The sequence below is a fragment of the Ictalurus furcatus genome, chromosome 15, assembly GCF_023375685.1.
Source record: "Ictalurus furcatus strain D&B chromosome 15, Billie_1.0, whole genome shotgun sequence".
NCBI lineage: Eukaryota > Metazoa > Chordata > Actinopteri > Siluriformes > Ictaluridae > Ictalurus > Ictalurus furcatus.
The window spans coordinates 24,722,555-24,737,190 of record NC_071269.1 but is presented as its reverse complement, the minus strand read 5'-3'; the positions used below and the strand labels follow the sequence as shown (position 1 = coordinate 24,737,190).

The 14,636-nt window shown below is 42.8% G+C and overlaps 1 protein-coding gene across 1 annotated transcript in view; it reads left to right on the top strand.

Annotated features, from left to right (window-relative positions):
* LOC128618991 (RNA-binding protein 25-like) overlaps nt 1-14,636 on the top strand; it is a gene marked incomplete at its 5' end in the record, with an annotated part of 163,168 nt that overhangs the window by 25,530 nt on the left and 123,002 nt on the right. Inside the window, 3 exons of the mRNA XM_053642769.1 lie at nt 270-287; nt 11,839-11,963; nt 14,472-14,529. Of these exons, the coding sequence (XP_053498744.1) occupies nt 270-287; nt 11,839-11,963; nt 14,472-14,529 (201 nt within the window). The remainder of the gene's footprint in view (nt 1-269; nt 288-11,838; nt 11,964-14,471; nt 14,530-14,636) is intronic.

Sequence of the window (14,636 nt, the reverse complement as noted above, 5' to 3'; positions counted from 1 at the left end):
TCTCTATTTCTCTCCCCTTTTCTGTCTTTCTCTGCTCTCTCTCTCTCTCTCTCTTTCAATCTCTCTCTTTCTGTCTCTCTCTTTATTTCCTTCTCTTTATTCTCTCTTTCACTTTGCTGCTCTCTTTCTGTCCCTCTCTCTCTCTCTCTCTCTCTCTCTTGTTATTTCTCTCTGATTTTCCGTCTTTCTCTCTCTATTTCTCTGCCCTTTCTCTCTCGCTCTCTTTTTTTTTTTCCAATCTCTCTCTTTCTTTTCAGGTGAGCTAAGAGGACGCTGCACACCGCCACGTTTTGACATCCAGTAACAGAACCTCCCTATGGATTTAAATAAGTGTAAGGTGTGTATGGCGCTTCTCCCGTCACACAGAGTCCGGAGTCACTTTACGGGTGTAGATGATGTGATTCTGTTTCTCTGTGTGTGTGTATCGATCCGTTAAAGCGTAATGGTCAGATGTACAATAGTCACTGGAAGGTGAGTTTGTTATCCTGGGAAATGTAGAGCTTATATTGTGGTGCGTTGGAACGTAACTGCAATATGTAACATTACTGGTGTGTGTGTGCGTGTGTGCGTGTGTGTGTGTGTTTATTACGCTGCTTGTCAGCCCCTGATCCTGATAGATTGACTGTGTTCGAGTGTGACTAATGAAAGGCATGAGAGGAAAGAGCTTTTACAATCGATTATGCTGAGTGAGGGCGACCTCAGGATTCGGGCTCTATTAAGCGCTTCAGTCATTTTCCACAAGGGGGAAAAAAAAAATGCACTTAAAGCTTATGAAGGATAAACTTCACCGTTTTATACCGAGCCTCGCGTGGTTGAAGGCATCTTACTCCACGAAGCATAAGCGTACACACGGAAGGCGATTATTTGACGTTTTTTAAACCAAAATTTCTTCAGCATAATTTATCATCGCTAACTCCTCCCCACTAGCTAGCGCGCGCTCTCGTATTGCGCAACAGTTTTAATCAGTGGTGAGAAGTTATACTTAAAGTTCGGAAAGCATAGATGACGTGTCAAAATTCTGTGTTACTCAGTTATCACTGGACGTACATGTACACGTACCCAGCCAAAATGTTTTAACGGATGGAATTAAGTGAATGTTTAATGCTTTAATGTGAATTTGATTTGCTGCCAGTACATTAGCTACTGGAATAGACGCTAGTCTATATTAGCATTAGCAAAGAATATAATAAGACTATAATTTCCCTGCAGAAAAAGGCAAAACAAAAACAAAACAAACAAAAAAACTATCGAAACCCTCATAGAATTTGGAATGGTTTTAATGGTTATACTGGGAATTTGTTGCCGTCTATTTATGTCTAGTGGATTCCATTAAAGGACCAATAATGGTAAAGGTTTTAAGGGTTAGCCGATGGTTTGTAATGGTAATTGTAGTGGAAACTATCAGAATTTCTGTGATGGATTCTATTGGATTTTTTTATTTATTTTTTTTTTTTGTTTGGTTAAAAATAGGCGGTTAAATTGAGCAAATTAGAGAAAGCCACCGCAGCATTTTGCCTCGTTTTATACGAGGTAGAGCCAGGGGCGCTCATCCTCAAGTTCCACCTTGTAATCCGGTGGATTATCCGTCTTCAAACACACGTGGATAGGTATAGCGCTGACGACGTTGTGTAGCATGAGATGACAAACTGGCACAATTCTTTATTTTTATTCATTTTCTTTCATTATTGATCTTAATCGGATGCTGAAGCCGTTCGATTGAGAGAAGAAGAAACCTTTTGGATTTGTAACAAATTCTTTTAATTTCTAACTATACTGTCAACGTCTGGAGCAGAAGCATGGTGGTCTAGCGTGTACTGTTTCCGTCTCACATCTCCACGGTTCCTGGTTGGTTCCTGAACTCGGGTTTACTCTCGGTGTGGAGTTTTCTTTGTGTCCATGTAGGGTTCCTTCTGGTTCTTTGGTTTCCTCAGGTGGACTGATGACGCTAAACTACCCCTATCTGTGAATGTGTGCGTTTGTGCATGATGCCGTCCCATCCAAGGTGTATTCCCGTCTTGTGCCCAGTATTCCTGGGATAGACTCCGGATCCTCCGTGATCCTCAGGAAAAATGACGATAGATGACTATACGCTCAATGGTTAAGACATTGGACTACTGATTGGAAGGTCATGAGTTAACCTGCCACTGCTGGGCCCTTGAGCAAGGCCCTTAACCCTCAACTGCTCAGTTGTATAAATGTAAGCCACTCCGGATAAGGACGTCTGCCAAACGCTGTAAATAAATGACTGGTTTTAATCAATCTCATCCTCAGTCTTTCATTTCTGCTATTTTTGATACGCAAAGTCGTCATGTTTTATGATATTTTTACGACAGATATATGTAAATGGATGAGATGTAGATATATGTAAATGTATGAGAAAGACACTTGAAAGTGAGACGCGAACTTTGAAACGTAACGATGAGAAGTCTGATCCGACCCAATACCCATTATCATGATGATAATGTATGGGGGTGGGGGGGCAAGTAAAATAAACAGTGCGATCACAGAGATCTGTATTCACACCAGGAGCCGTTTGATGTCGGTGTAAAACTCGCTCGGGAAGGCAGTTGACCTCATCTTTAAATAAAACACTTGATGATTTATGGCTGCATTACACGCCAAGGAGCTGATGGGCAGCAATGACAGATGACGCTTCACTTACAAGCACACACACACACACACACACACACACACACACACTCATTCAGAGACAAGCCCAAACCCCAGTGCTGAATATCAAATGAAAAGGGGATGACAACAAAAAAAAAGAGACATGACAACTTGAGCGATGGCTGGATGACACACGCCTTAAGGGTTTACTGCGATTTCTGGAGGAGTGCTTGCGGGGTTTTCCACTTTTCCCGTGGAAAAATAGGGAGGAATGACAGGGATGAGTGTATTAGACAGGATAACAGCTGCACGAAGGGAGGCGGAGAAGTAAGAATTATGAAAAGGCGAGAAAAATGTACGGAAAATAAACTGGTCCTGAACAAAGAGCTGCAATGCTCATAGGGTCCCAAAAGAATGATCACACCAACAAGATCTGTTTGACTTTCTCCAACTCGATCAATGCCAAAGCGTTAAGCTCGTTAAGAGTTAAGCTCCAAAATAATTTTCAGATATACTTTGTAGGTACCATCACGCGTCATACCTTACCTTTTTACCGAAAAGGTAATGTCTTTGAAGCAAGGTCTCATATCATTAGGGGTCCAAGCATCGAAAGTGCAGCATGTCATTGGAGACTTTGGCGACCCAAAGTGTTATGGAATGGAGGCAAAGACGGATGCGAGCACAGATAACGTTTGAACGAAAACGAAAACGAAACAGGAACTAAAGAACACACGGGCTAGGAAACAAACATACAACAAAGACCTTCAGACACCAAAGGCCAAACAAAGCGTGCAAAGTGGGACTTATACACCAGTGCTCGTTCATCCCAAACGTGAATCAGGTGCAGAAAGTGTTCAGATGAGGTGCAGTGGCTGATGGGAATCGTAGTCTCTAGTCTTTTTCCGGTATTTACATAACACAAAGAATCCTTTTTTTTATCATGAAATTTGGCAGACTGATTTCAGAATAATCTTAAAAATCTTCCCACCAATTTGTAGGTGTGTCCCTTGAATTGTCTAGCGCCACCAACAGGCCATGACTGTAATAGGGCTCATCAATTGAAATTGTTCATCTTCCCATACGTCATTACAGAATGTGTTATAAGTTTTGTTTAAGGTGTTTCTCATACCACAGCAATTTACCAGTGATTACAACTGTTTTCTTTGGTAAAGAATGATACATCGTGCTTTTTTCCAAGAACTCGTTTCGTGGATGTTCCACGACATTAAGTATAACTATAAATGGATAAAAAGGTATGTGATGTCCTTTAATAAATAAAAATTGTAATCATCGAACAATTGCCGTGGTAGAAGAGGAATAAAACGTTCCAGGATGTGCTGTTATAGGAAAATAAACGACTTCAGGTTGGTAACATCATGTGGACTTCATCACACCATGCCATCATTGATTATTTCCCCAGAACAGAACAACACTGAGTGTTCAATTCCTTCCAGATGTAAATAATCTGCTACCTTTAGATTAAAAAGAACATCGCCCCTTTAACGATTTCACAATTTTCAGCCGTTTTAAACTCAGATACAAACGTGTAATGGTATAAATATATAAAAAACCCAAGCAGTTCACGTGTTTCACTCACAGAAGATCAGAAACTGAAGGTCTAAACTTTTTAAAACTATCCCCCCCCCCCTCCGAAGGTTCACTTCGTGCCTCAGAAATGCAGCATCTGATTGCCTCGATACAAAAGACATGTTCTCCTGCTCAGAGAGAAATGGGGAAGATAATAGCGGAGCGTTCGATAAGAAGCCCCTAAAAGTACGATTTCCCGAACACGGAGTTCGCCGTCGTTTTTCATCCGTCTGCTCTCATTTTTTCGGGAAGGGATTTCGGAAGTGAACGGCGGCTTGGAAAGACAGAGCGATGCAGAGAAGGAGGCGTCATCTTCCTCACACACGCCTCAAAAGAGTCTAGGAAGATGAGAACAAAATGAACAGCGAGTTTCTCGTGGTGAGAGGGACTTGGGCCTTTCCATCTGTCCCTCATCTCTTTATCGCTCGTACCATCTCTCTCCCCTCATCCTATCTTCCATCATCCTCGAACACTCGTCCTCATATTGGCTCAGCGCAGGGAGAATAATGAAGTGAGGGAAGCAAGAGATGAGAAAAAGAGTTCATTCTCACTCTTCCATTTGGAGAAAATACATTATATATATATATATAGAAACAGCTGGAGCTGAAATGTCACCAGCTGCAGAACAGTGGATCCACTTGGCTGTCTCTGGTCTTTTTAAAGCTTTTTTAAAGCTTAGTTGAGCAGACAGAAAGGCTGGGTAATGCCTGGCTTCATGGAAGGAAAGACCCTCTAATAGAGTGCAGGAACAGAGCGAGAGAAAGAAAGCGAGCGCGAGAGACAGAGCGAGAAGAAGGAGGAGGATGAGAGACTCTTTGTGACTTTTTCTTTGTCCTCATGTAATGCATCACTAATGCAGCTGATGGGAAATGAATTTGTTTCTCTTCAGAGATTACAGGATAATATGGCGTGCTACAGTATATTCTGGAGAAATAACGAGATGATAGATAGATAGATAGATTGATTGATTGATAGAACCTTACAGCAAAGAGTTTCTCCTTCAGAAAAGGTTTGAATTCCTCATATTCCTCAGCAATGTTTAGAATTTTTTTCTTTATTACAGAACAGCATGCACTTTTTTTTTTATCCATTTATAGTTACTTTTCACGATGTAGAACGCACACGAAAGGAGATCTCGTCTTTGATTGCGGTCATCATCATGGTCGTTTTTCTCTGATTGCCATAGAGCTTTTGTGGAAAAGGTCAAGCTGTTTTACTATAGAGCTCCATCCATCCATCCATCCATCCATCCGTCCGTCCATCCAACCATCCACCCGTCCATCCATCCATCCAACCGTCCACCCGTCCATCCATCCGTCCACCCGTCCATCTATCCATCCATCCAACTGTCCATCCATCCATCCGTCCACCCACCTGTCCATCCATCCATCCATCCATCTATCCGTCCATCCATCTATCCATCCATCCAACTGTCCATCTGTCCGTCCAACCATCCATCCATCCGTCCACCCATCCATCCACCCATCTGTCCATCCATTCCCCACCCGTCCATCCATCCGTCCAACTGTCCATCCATCCGTCCGTCCACCTGTCCATCCAACTGTCCATCCATCCATCTATCCATCCATCTATCCATCCATCCGACTGTCCATCCATCCATCCATCCATCCGTCCACCCACCTGTCCATCCATCCATCCGTCCATCCAACCGTCCATCCATCCATCCATCCGTCCACCTGTCCATCTATCCATCCATCCAACTGTCCATCCATCCACCCGTCCACCCACCTGTCCATCCATCCATCCATCCGTCCATCCGTCCATCCAACTGTCCATCCATCCATCCATCCATCCATCCATCCATCCATCCGTCCACCTGTCCATCTATCCATCCATCCAACTGTCCATCCATCCACCCGTCCACCCACCTGTCCATCCATCCATCCATCCATCTATCCGTCCATCCGTCCATCCATCTATCCATCCATCCAACTGTCCATCTGTCCGTCCAACCGTCCATCCATCCGTCCACCCATCTGTCCATCCATCCCCCACCCGTCCATCCATCCGTCCAACTGTCCATCCATCCATCCGTCCACCTGTCCATCCAACTGTCCATCCATCCATCCATCCATCCATCCATTCACCCGTCCTCCTCTGTTATCGACGGATTATTGCTCTAACGACGAATCAGTAAGCAGATATTCACACTGTAAAATCTGCTGTATAAACTCTCTAATGAACTGTTTTGTACCTTGATTATTTAAACCAATGGGATGAGTAATTGTTTATCCGTCGTTAAGCGTCAGGTTGTGTTTTGGGTCTCAGGTTTATTACAGCGATTAACTCCCTGGATGGCTCGTAAATGTCGTGATTAAATACATTTCTATAACGCCACTTCAATCAGTCAGAGACAAGAGTAAAGAAAGAGGATTTCATCTGAAGACGCTTGGTGATCTTTCATGACACTGACGATCCACTTTCTTCATTGGACCGTTAGGCTTTATATTTCTCTAGTGCCGGTTTTAACGTGCTAATTTTTTGGCGCCGTGGTTTGGATCGCATCCCAAAACCGGGTATTTCAATATAACACTGAGCTCATTTTTACTTTCGATTGAATTATGTTAGGAACCACAGTGAGTAGAATGACCGCAGACGAATCATACACTGAAAAAATAGTTTTTACATAAAAATATTACGTTTCTCATCAAAACATGATTTCACTGCTTACGCTAAACGTAATTTAAACAACTTTCGAATTAATTAGACTGAATTATGTAAAGCGAGTGTGATCAGTTCACAGAGTATTAACAGTATTAACCAATAATATTCTGAAATCTTGTGAGAATGCTGGCACGGACAGGTTTTATAACTATAGTATTTAAAATGAATATAACGATAATGAGTCTTTATTGGACTCGTAAAAAAACATAATCAGAGTCGGTGACGTAGGTTTGAAAGTTATATCGATAGTTACATGGGGAAAATGTCTCGTATTCAGAGATTTTTTTTTTTCTTGAGTAGAAACGTCTGAGACGGGGTTTTTAATAGCGTCTTGACCACCGACTTTAAACAGAAACACGTTAAAACCTGGGGGGACAAAAAATCAGGGATAGAAAATGCGGACTGACGAAGGATGTCATGGTTTTTTCGCTGCTGTCAAATGACATAAAAGTAAGAGGACATGTACTCTAATAAAAAAAATGACTAATAGGATGAAATATGAATGAGATGATTGTGAGAATGTAAATGAATCGAACCAGACACTAGTGGAGTAATCAGCACATGTTTGGAAATGAACTTTATTTTTATACTTTGTGCTGACAGCGTTCATCTGTACACTTTTTAGATCACTCTTTTAATTCACCGTCTTCGTGACTTTGACATGTTAAAGTCATTTTTAATGAGAATTCCTCTCTCGACAAGGAATCGAGGAAAATCTGGAAGCATAAGTGATGAATCAGGCTTTTAAAACTTTTCTCTTGAACACCTAAACTACTTTCTCTGACATTTAATCATGGTTGTTCCAGTGAAATGATGGATTTTTTACTAATATATATACATACAGTTTTGCCCAAAAGTCCCACAGTCGTCCTCAGTGTGAAAAGATGGATCTCGGTATCATATAGCCGCTGTTGGAAAGGGCTCAAATATGCAGAAGATGATGGAAAAGTAAAGAATGTGCAGGACCTGGAGGATTTTTCTGAAGAACAGCGGGCAGTTTAACCGCTCAGGACAAACAAGCGACTCGTGAAGAACTCTCGCAAAGCATAAAAAACAGCTGTCAATCATCCAGGTAACGATGGTATTAATAATCAAGGGTGTGTAAACTTTTGAACAGGGTAATTTTATAAATTCAGCTATTATCTTGTCTTGTGGACTATCTGTAAACATCTGTTATGTGAAACAGATTATTCAGGACAGGACTAAATAAACAGCAACATGGGATGTTTACGATCCGTTTTATTTTGTTAACAGTATTAAGATTTAGCAGATTCTACAAGGGGTATACAAACTTTTGGGCACAAATGTATATATATACAGTATCTCACAAAAGCGAGCACACCCCTCAGATTTTTGTAAATATTTGATGATAACTTTTCATGTGACAACACTGAAGAAATGACACTTTGCTACAATGTAAAGTAGTGAGTGTACAGATTGTGTAACAGTGTAAATTTGCCGTCCCCTCAAAATAACTCCACACACAGCCATTAATGTCTAAACCGCTGGCAACGAAAGTGAGTACACCCCTAAGTGAAAATGTCCAAATTGGGCCCAATTAGCCATTTTCCCTCCCCGGTGTCATGTGACTTGTTAGTGTTACAAGGTCTCAGGTGTGAATGGGGAGCAGGTGTGTTCCCTCATACACTCCCTCATACTGGTCACTGGAAGTTCAACATGGCACCTCATGGTAAAGAACTCTCTGAGGATCTGAAAAACAGAATTGTTTCTCTACATAAAGATGGCCTACGCTATAAGAAGATTGCCAAGACAATGACACTGAGCTGCAGCACGGTGGCCAAGACCATACAGCGGTTTAACAGGACAGGTTCCACTCAGAACAGGCCTCGCCACGGTCGAACAAAGAAGTTGCGTGCACGTGCTCAGCGTCATATCCAGAGGTTGTGTTTGGGAAATAGACGTATGAGTGCTGCCAGCATTGCCGCAGAGGTTGAAGGGGTGGGGGGTCAGCCTGTCAGTGCTCAGACCATACGCCGCACACTGCATCAAATTGGTCTGCATGGCTGTCGTCCCAGAAGGACGCCTCTTCTAAAGATGATGCACAAGAAAGCCCGCAAACAGTTTTCTGAAGACAAGCAGACTAAGGACATGGATTACTGGAACCATGTCCTGTGGTCTGATGAGACCAAGATAAACTTATTTGGTTCAGATGGTGTCAAGCGTGTGTGGCGGCAACCAGGTGAGGAGTACAAAGACGAGTGTGTCTTCTACAGTCGAGCATGGTGGTGGGAGTGTCATGGTCTGGGGCTGCAGGAGTGCTGCCGGCACTGGGGAGCTACAGTTCATTGAGGAAACCATGAAAGCCAACATGTACTGTGACATACTGAAGCAGAGCATGATCCGTATGCAGTATTCCAGCATGATAACGACCCCAAACACACCTCTAAGACGACCACTGCCTTGCTAAAGAAGCTGAGGGTGAAGGTGATGGACTGGCCGAGCATGTCTCCAGACCTAAACCCTATCGAGCATCTGTGGGGCGTCCTCAAACGGAAGGTGGAGGAGCACAAGGTGCTCCTCCACCTTCCGTTGAGGTGGAGGAGCACAAGCACAAGGAGTCCTCTTCCACTCCACATGGAGGAGTGGAAGAGGACTCCAGTGGAACCTGTGAAGCTCTGGTGAACTCCATGCCCAAGAGGGTTAAGGCGGTGCTGGAAAATAATGGTGGCCACACAAAATATTGACACCTTGGGCCCAATGTGGACATTTTCACTTAGGGGTGTACTCACTTTGTTGCCAGCGGTTTAGACATTAATGGCTGTGTGTTGAGTTATTTTGAGGGGACAGCAAATTTACACTGTTACACAAGCTGTACACTCACTACTTTACATTGTAGCAAAGTGTCATTTCTTCAGTGTTGACACATGAAAAGATATAATCAAATATTTACAACAATGCGAGGGGTGTACTCACTTTTGTGAGATACTGTATATATATATATATATAAAACAGCTGAAATATCTTCAGAGTTTGTGTAAGTAATTATCATCTGAAATGGACAAGTCTTACATTTTAAAAGCACTTTTAAATACAGTAATTTATAGTGTTTGTGTTGCTAAGGTACGTGTCATTTAGGAAATCATCAGCATTTAGTGAGCTGACACAGAACGTGCGTTCGGTCCCCAAAAAAAAATATCCTCACTTCTTTTGTAACGCTACAAAAGCTTTTGATGAGTAGGATGAGTAGGAGTGAACATATTTTTTTCTTTTCATTTTTTTTTTTTTTTTTCATACCCAAGAAGCTCGATATCACAGCACTTTCCTGACGCTTTCATACGCTGAAAAACTCCTTCTGCATGTTTGTACTCATGATTTGACCCATTTTTCGGTCTAATTTACCCGCAGGCTCGTTCAGAGCGGATTTATCAAAGCCTGTGTTTTTTTTTTTTTTTCCCTGCCCGAATGAAACAGAACCGCGTCGGTAACCCGTTAACCTCTGTTGAAATTGGCCGATCAAAACTTTCTCAAGCCTGAAATTGTTGCAATTAGAAGGGAAAACATGACTGTTTTCCCAAACGTAGTTAATTTTCTCTCATTTTAAACGCTGCACTGAGCGAAGGCATGCTGTGCTCGGGAAAAGTTTGACGCGCTGACAACTTTGTTAAACAATAATTAGTATTCTTGTTTATGTGAATACATCAATCAGCCATAACATTAAACCCTGTGTGATGCTTTGGGCAATGTTCTGCTGGGAAACCTCGGGTCCTGGCATATGTGCGGATGATACTTTATGCGGTAATGCTCCCTGACACACTGCAAAAATAGTTCAGGAACGGTTTGAGGAACATGACAAAGAGCTCAAGGTGTCGACTCGACCTCCAAATTCCTCAGATCTCAATCCGATCCGGCGTCTGTGGGACGTTCTGGACGGAAATGTCCGATCCATGGAGGCCCCACCTCGCAACTTACAGGACTTAAAGGATCTGCTGCTGACGTCTTGGTGTGAGATACAACAGCACACCTTCAGAGGTTTTGCGGAGTCCGGGCCTGGACGTGTCAGAGCTGTATTGGCGGCACAAGGGCGGGGGACCTACACAATGTTAGTCAGGTGGTTTTAATATCATGGATCTTATTTCACCGTACGCACTCTATGGTCAAAAGTTTGTGGACAGCTGACCATCACACTCATATGTGCTTGTTGAACAACTCATTTGAGATTTATTCCTCCTTTCTGTTATAATAACCTCCAATCTTCTGAGAAGGATTTGGGGGCGTGGCTGTGTGGATGTGTGTCCGTTCAGCTACGAGAGCGTTAGTGAGGTCGAGATCAGGCGCTGATGTTGATGTCAGGACGATTCAGTTCCAGTTCATCCCAAAGGTGTTCAGTAGGGTTGAGGTCAGGGGTCTGTGCAGGACACTCGAGTTCTTCCACCTTCTTCCAACCTTCACGCACTCCACGTCTTCATGGAGCTCGCTTTGTGCACGTTGTGTCGTGCTGGAACAGGGTTGGGCTTCTTCCAGGGAAAGGAAACTAATGCTACAGCATACAAAGACATTCTTTACAATTGTGTGCTTCAGACTTTGTGGTAACATTTCGGACAAGAACCACATATGGGTGTGAAGGTCAGAGGAGCACAGACTTTTGCCAAATTCATACCGTTTAGAAATTCTAAATCTGGTAATACTTTAAACTGGTTAAAAAAAAACATGTGTACTCGCTGATAGGGTGACGTGTTCTGTAAAGAGATTTTTATTCAGCATTTATGGAAGGAGTCTCCAGTGTCAGAGGTAAAGATGTAACTGTTTTTCATTTCCAACATCTTAAGTACAGAGAAGTTTACACTTTGCAGTTTCTCAATAACAAGCTGTATTTTATGTTATATTAAATTCAAGAGAGAGAGAGAGAGAGAGAGAGAGAGAGAGAGAGCTAGAGATAGCGAGAGCGAGACAGAGAGAGAGTGAGAGAGAGCAAGAGAGCAAGAGAGAGAGAGAAAGAGAGAGCGAGAGAGAGCGCAAGAGAGGGAGAGAGAGCGAGAGAGAGAACAAGAGAGAGAGCGAGAGAACAAGAGAGAGAGAGTGAGAGAGAGAGAGAGAGAGCGAGAAAGAGAGAGCGAAAGAGAGTGCAAGAGAGAGAGAGAGCGAGAGAGAGATAGAGCGAGAGAAGAGAGAGAGAGCGAGAGAGAGAGAGACCGAGAGAAGAGAGAGAGAGAGAGAGAGAGAATGAGCAAGAGAGAGAGAGAGATAGAGAATGAGCAAGAGAGAGAGATAGAGAATGAGCAAGAGAGAGAGATAGAGCGAGAGAAGAGAGAGAGAGAGAGAGAGAGACTGAGAGAAGAGAGAGAGAATGAGCAAGAGAGAGAGATAGAGAATGAGCAAGAGAGAGAGAGATAGAGAATGAGCAAGAGAGAGAGATAGAGAATGAGCAAGAGAGAGAGAGAGAGCGAGAGAAGAGAGAGAGAGAGAGACTGAGAGAAGAGAGAGAGAGAGAGATAGAGCGAGAGAAGAGAGAGAGAGACTGAGAGAAGAGAGAGAGAGAGAGAATGAGCAAGAGAGAGAGATAGAGAATGAGCAAGAGAGAGAGATAGAGAATGAGCAAGAGAGAGAGATAGAGCGAGAGAAGAGAGAGAGAGAGACTGAGAGAAGAGAGAGAGAACGAGCAAGAGAGAGAGAAAGAGAGCGAGAGAAGAGAGAAAGAACGAGCAAGAGAGAGAGAAAGAGAGAAAGAACGAGCAAGAGAGAGAGAGAGAGCGAGAGAAGAGAGAGAGAGCGCGTGAGAGACAGACTGAGAAAGAACAGAGGCTTGTGAAGCAAAAACTGTTTATAGCTGCTTTAACACAGAACAGGAACCACAACATTAAATTGAACTAGAAATGGATAAAAAGTATGTGTCGATCTTTAACTGAGAAAACACTGTAATCAGTGGGACCTTATAAACATTATAAACATTATAAACATTATAAAACTCTTCATGACATGCTTTAATCGGAAATGCAGCACGTTCCGAGTGGAAACAGATGAAACTCCGCTTCATCACAAATCAGCGGGCGGAAAATTCCTTCCACTACATGAGCTGTTGTGTAAAGTTGAACAGCTTTATATTGCTGTACGATTTCTGTACACCGTAGAGCGCTGTTACGAAACGTAACTCTTTAATAATACAGCTGCTTATAACACTTACTTACAGACCCGCGCCTCACCTCAATACTAGTGCCATCGTCGTGATCATTTTTCACGAACACTCGCGCATTATTCTGCGGGATCGCATGCTCATCTGTCTTCGCTTCGGTTTGTCGTGGTGTAGACAAATTAAAATGTAGTTTTCTAAAGTTTTCAAAGCTCTAAGTTAGGTCCCCCTCGTCCCTCCCATCCCCTATCCCCCCCCCCCTTAATATTTTCTGGTATTTTTATTGTAGTTTAATGACGCACAGACTTTTCTTCTCGTCTTTGCGTCCCTGCTGTTTCTCGTTCTCGTTGCTTCTGAAGCATTGTCTTTAATCACATTTACCAGACGGGCCATTTCCTGATTCTCTGTCAGATTTCCATATTTCCCATCATTTCTCTCTCTCTGTCTCTGTCTCTCTCTCTGTGCGTCTTTCTTTCCTTCTCAGAAGAAAAAAAAAAAAAAATCCCTTCATCTGCGCTACTGAACAAATCTCTGATTTCCGCCACATCCTGCTTTCGACGTAAATATTAATTTCATGCCTTTCAATTTCAATATGCGAGGCTTTTTTTCTCCAGGTTTGGGCCTGCGCTATTTCAGCTGGATGGGTTTCAGATGTTTACAGAGAGAAGTCATTAGATTTGCCTCTATGGCAAACACTGTGGCTAATTTTCAGGAAACAGCGCTCGGGTTTTAGTTTTTAGAGAACGTGAAATAGGAACGCGAGAGAGAGGATTTTCCTGATCGAGAGGTATACTGTAACGTGGAACAACGTCAAGGGATCGTGGGACGTTTGTTCACCGCCGTCGAATCTTATTCAAATCAACGATAACAATCGTTTGCTTTATGATTTATATAATCACGAGAGGACGTCACACAAAACCATCAAAAATGAGCCTCGCTGTTGCGTTTTACGTGCGTAAAACCTGTTCCAAATTTCTTTATATATATATATATATATGTAATTAATTATAAGGCCACACATTAAAATCCTCATGGAATTAATTATCAGACGTCCGGTGATAATTAGTGTCCAACTGGACAGATATAAACTCGGAAAGAGTTCGTTCAACGTCCTAGGTGTTCATTCAGCACTGGGGATTTTGCTGTGTAGGATTATTTCTAGCTCGAAACCTATGATAAAAATACTACGCATATAGTTTTTACTGTAGCTTCATCCTTTCTCACGCTACACTCGCAGTACGCACGCGGAATGGAAATCGACGTGTCGGACGTTTTCAATCAGGATAAACAGCGTAATTATTAGAAGACGAGTCAGGACACTGTTGGGTTTCTGTGTGCAGAGTACGTGACTCTTGTGAGCAGGGTGAAAACATTTAAAGCTAGTACAAGCTAAAACAAGATAGCAAGAGAGAGAGAGAGAGGGGGAAAGAGTGAGAGAGAGAGAGAGAGCAAGAGAGAGAGGGGGAAAGAGTGAGAGAGAGAGAGAGGGGGGAAAGAGTGAGAGAGAGAGAGAGAGAGAGCGAGAGAGAGAGAGAGAGCGAGAGAGAGTGAGGGGGGAAAGAGTGAGAGAGAGAGAGATAGAGCACGAGAGAGAGAGAGAGAGAGAGCACGAGAGAGAGAGAGAGAGATAGAGCATGAGAGAGAGAGAGATAGAGCACGAGAGAGAGAG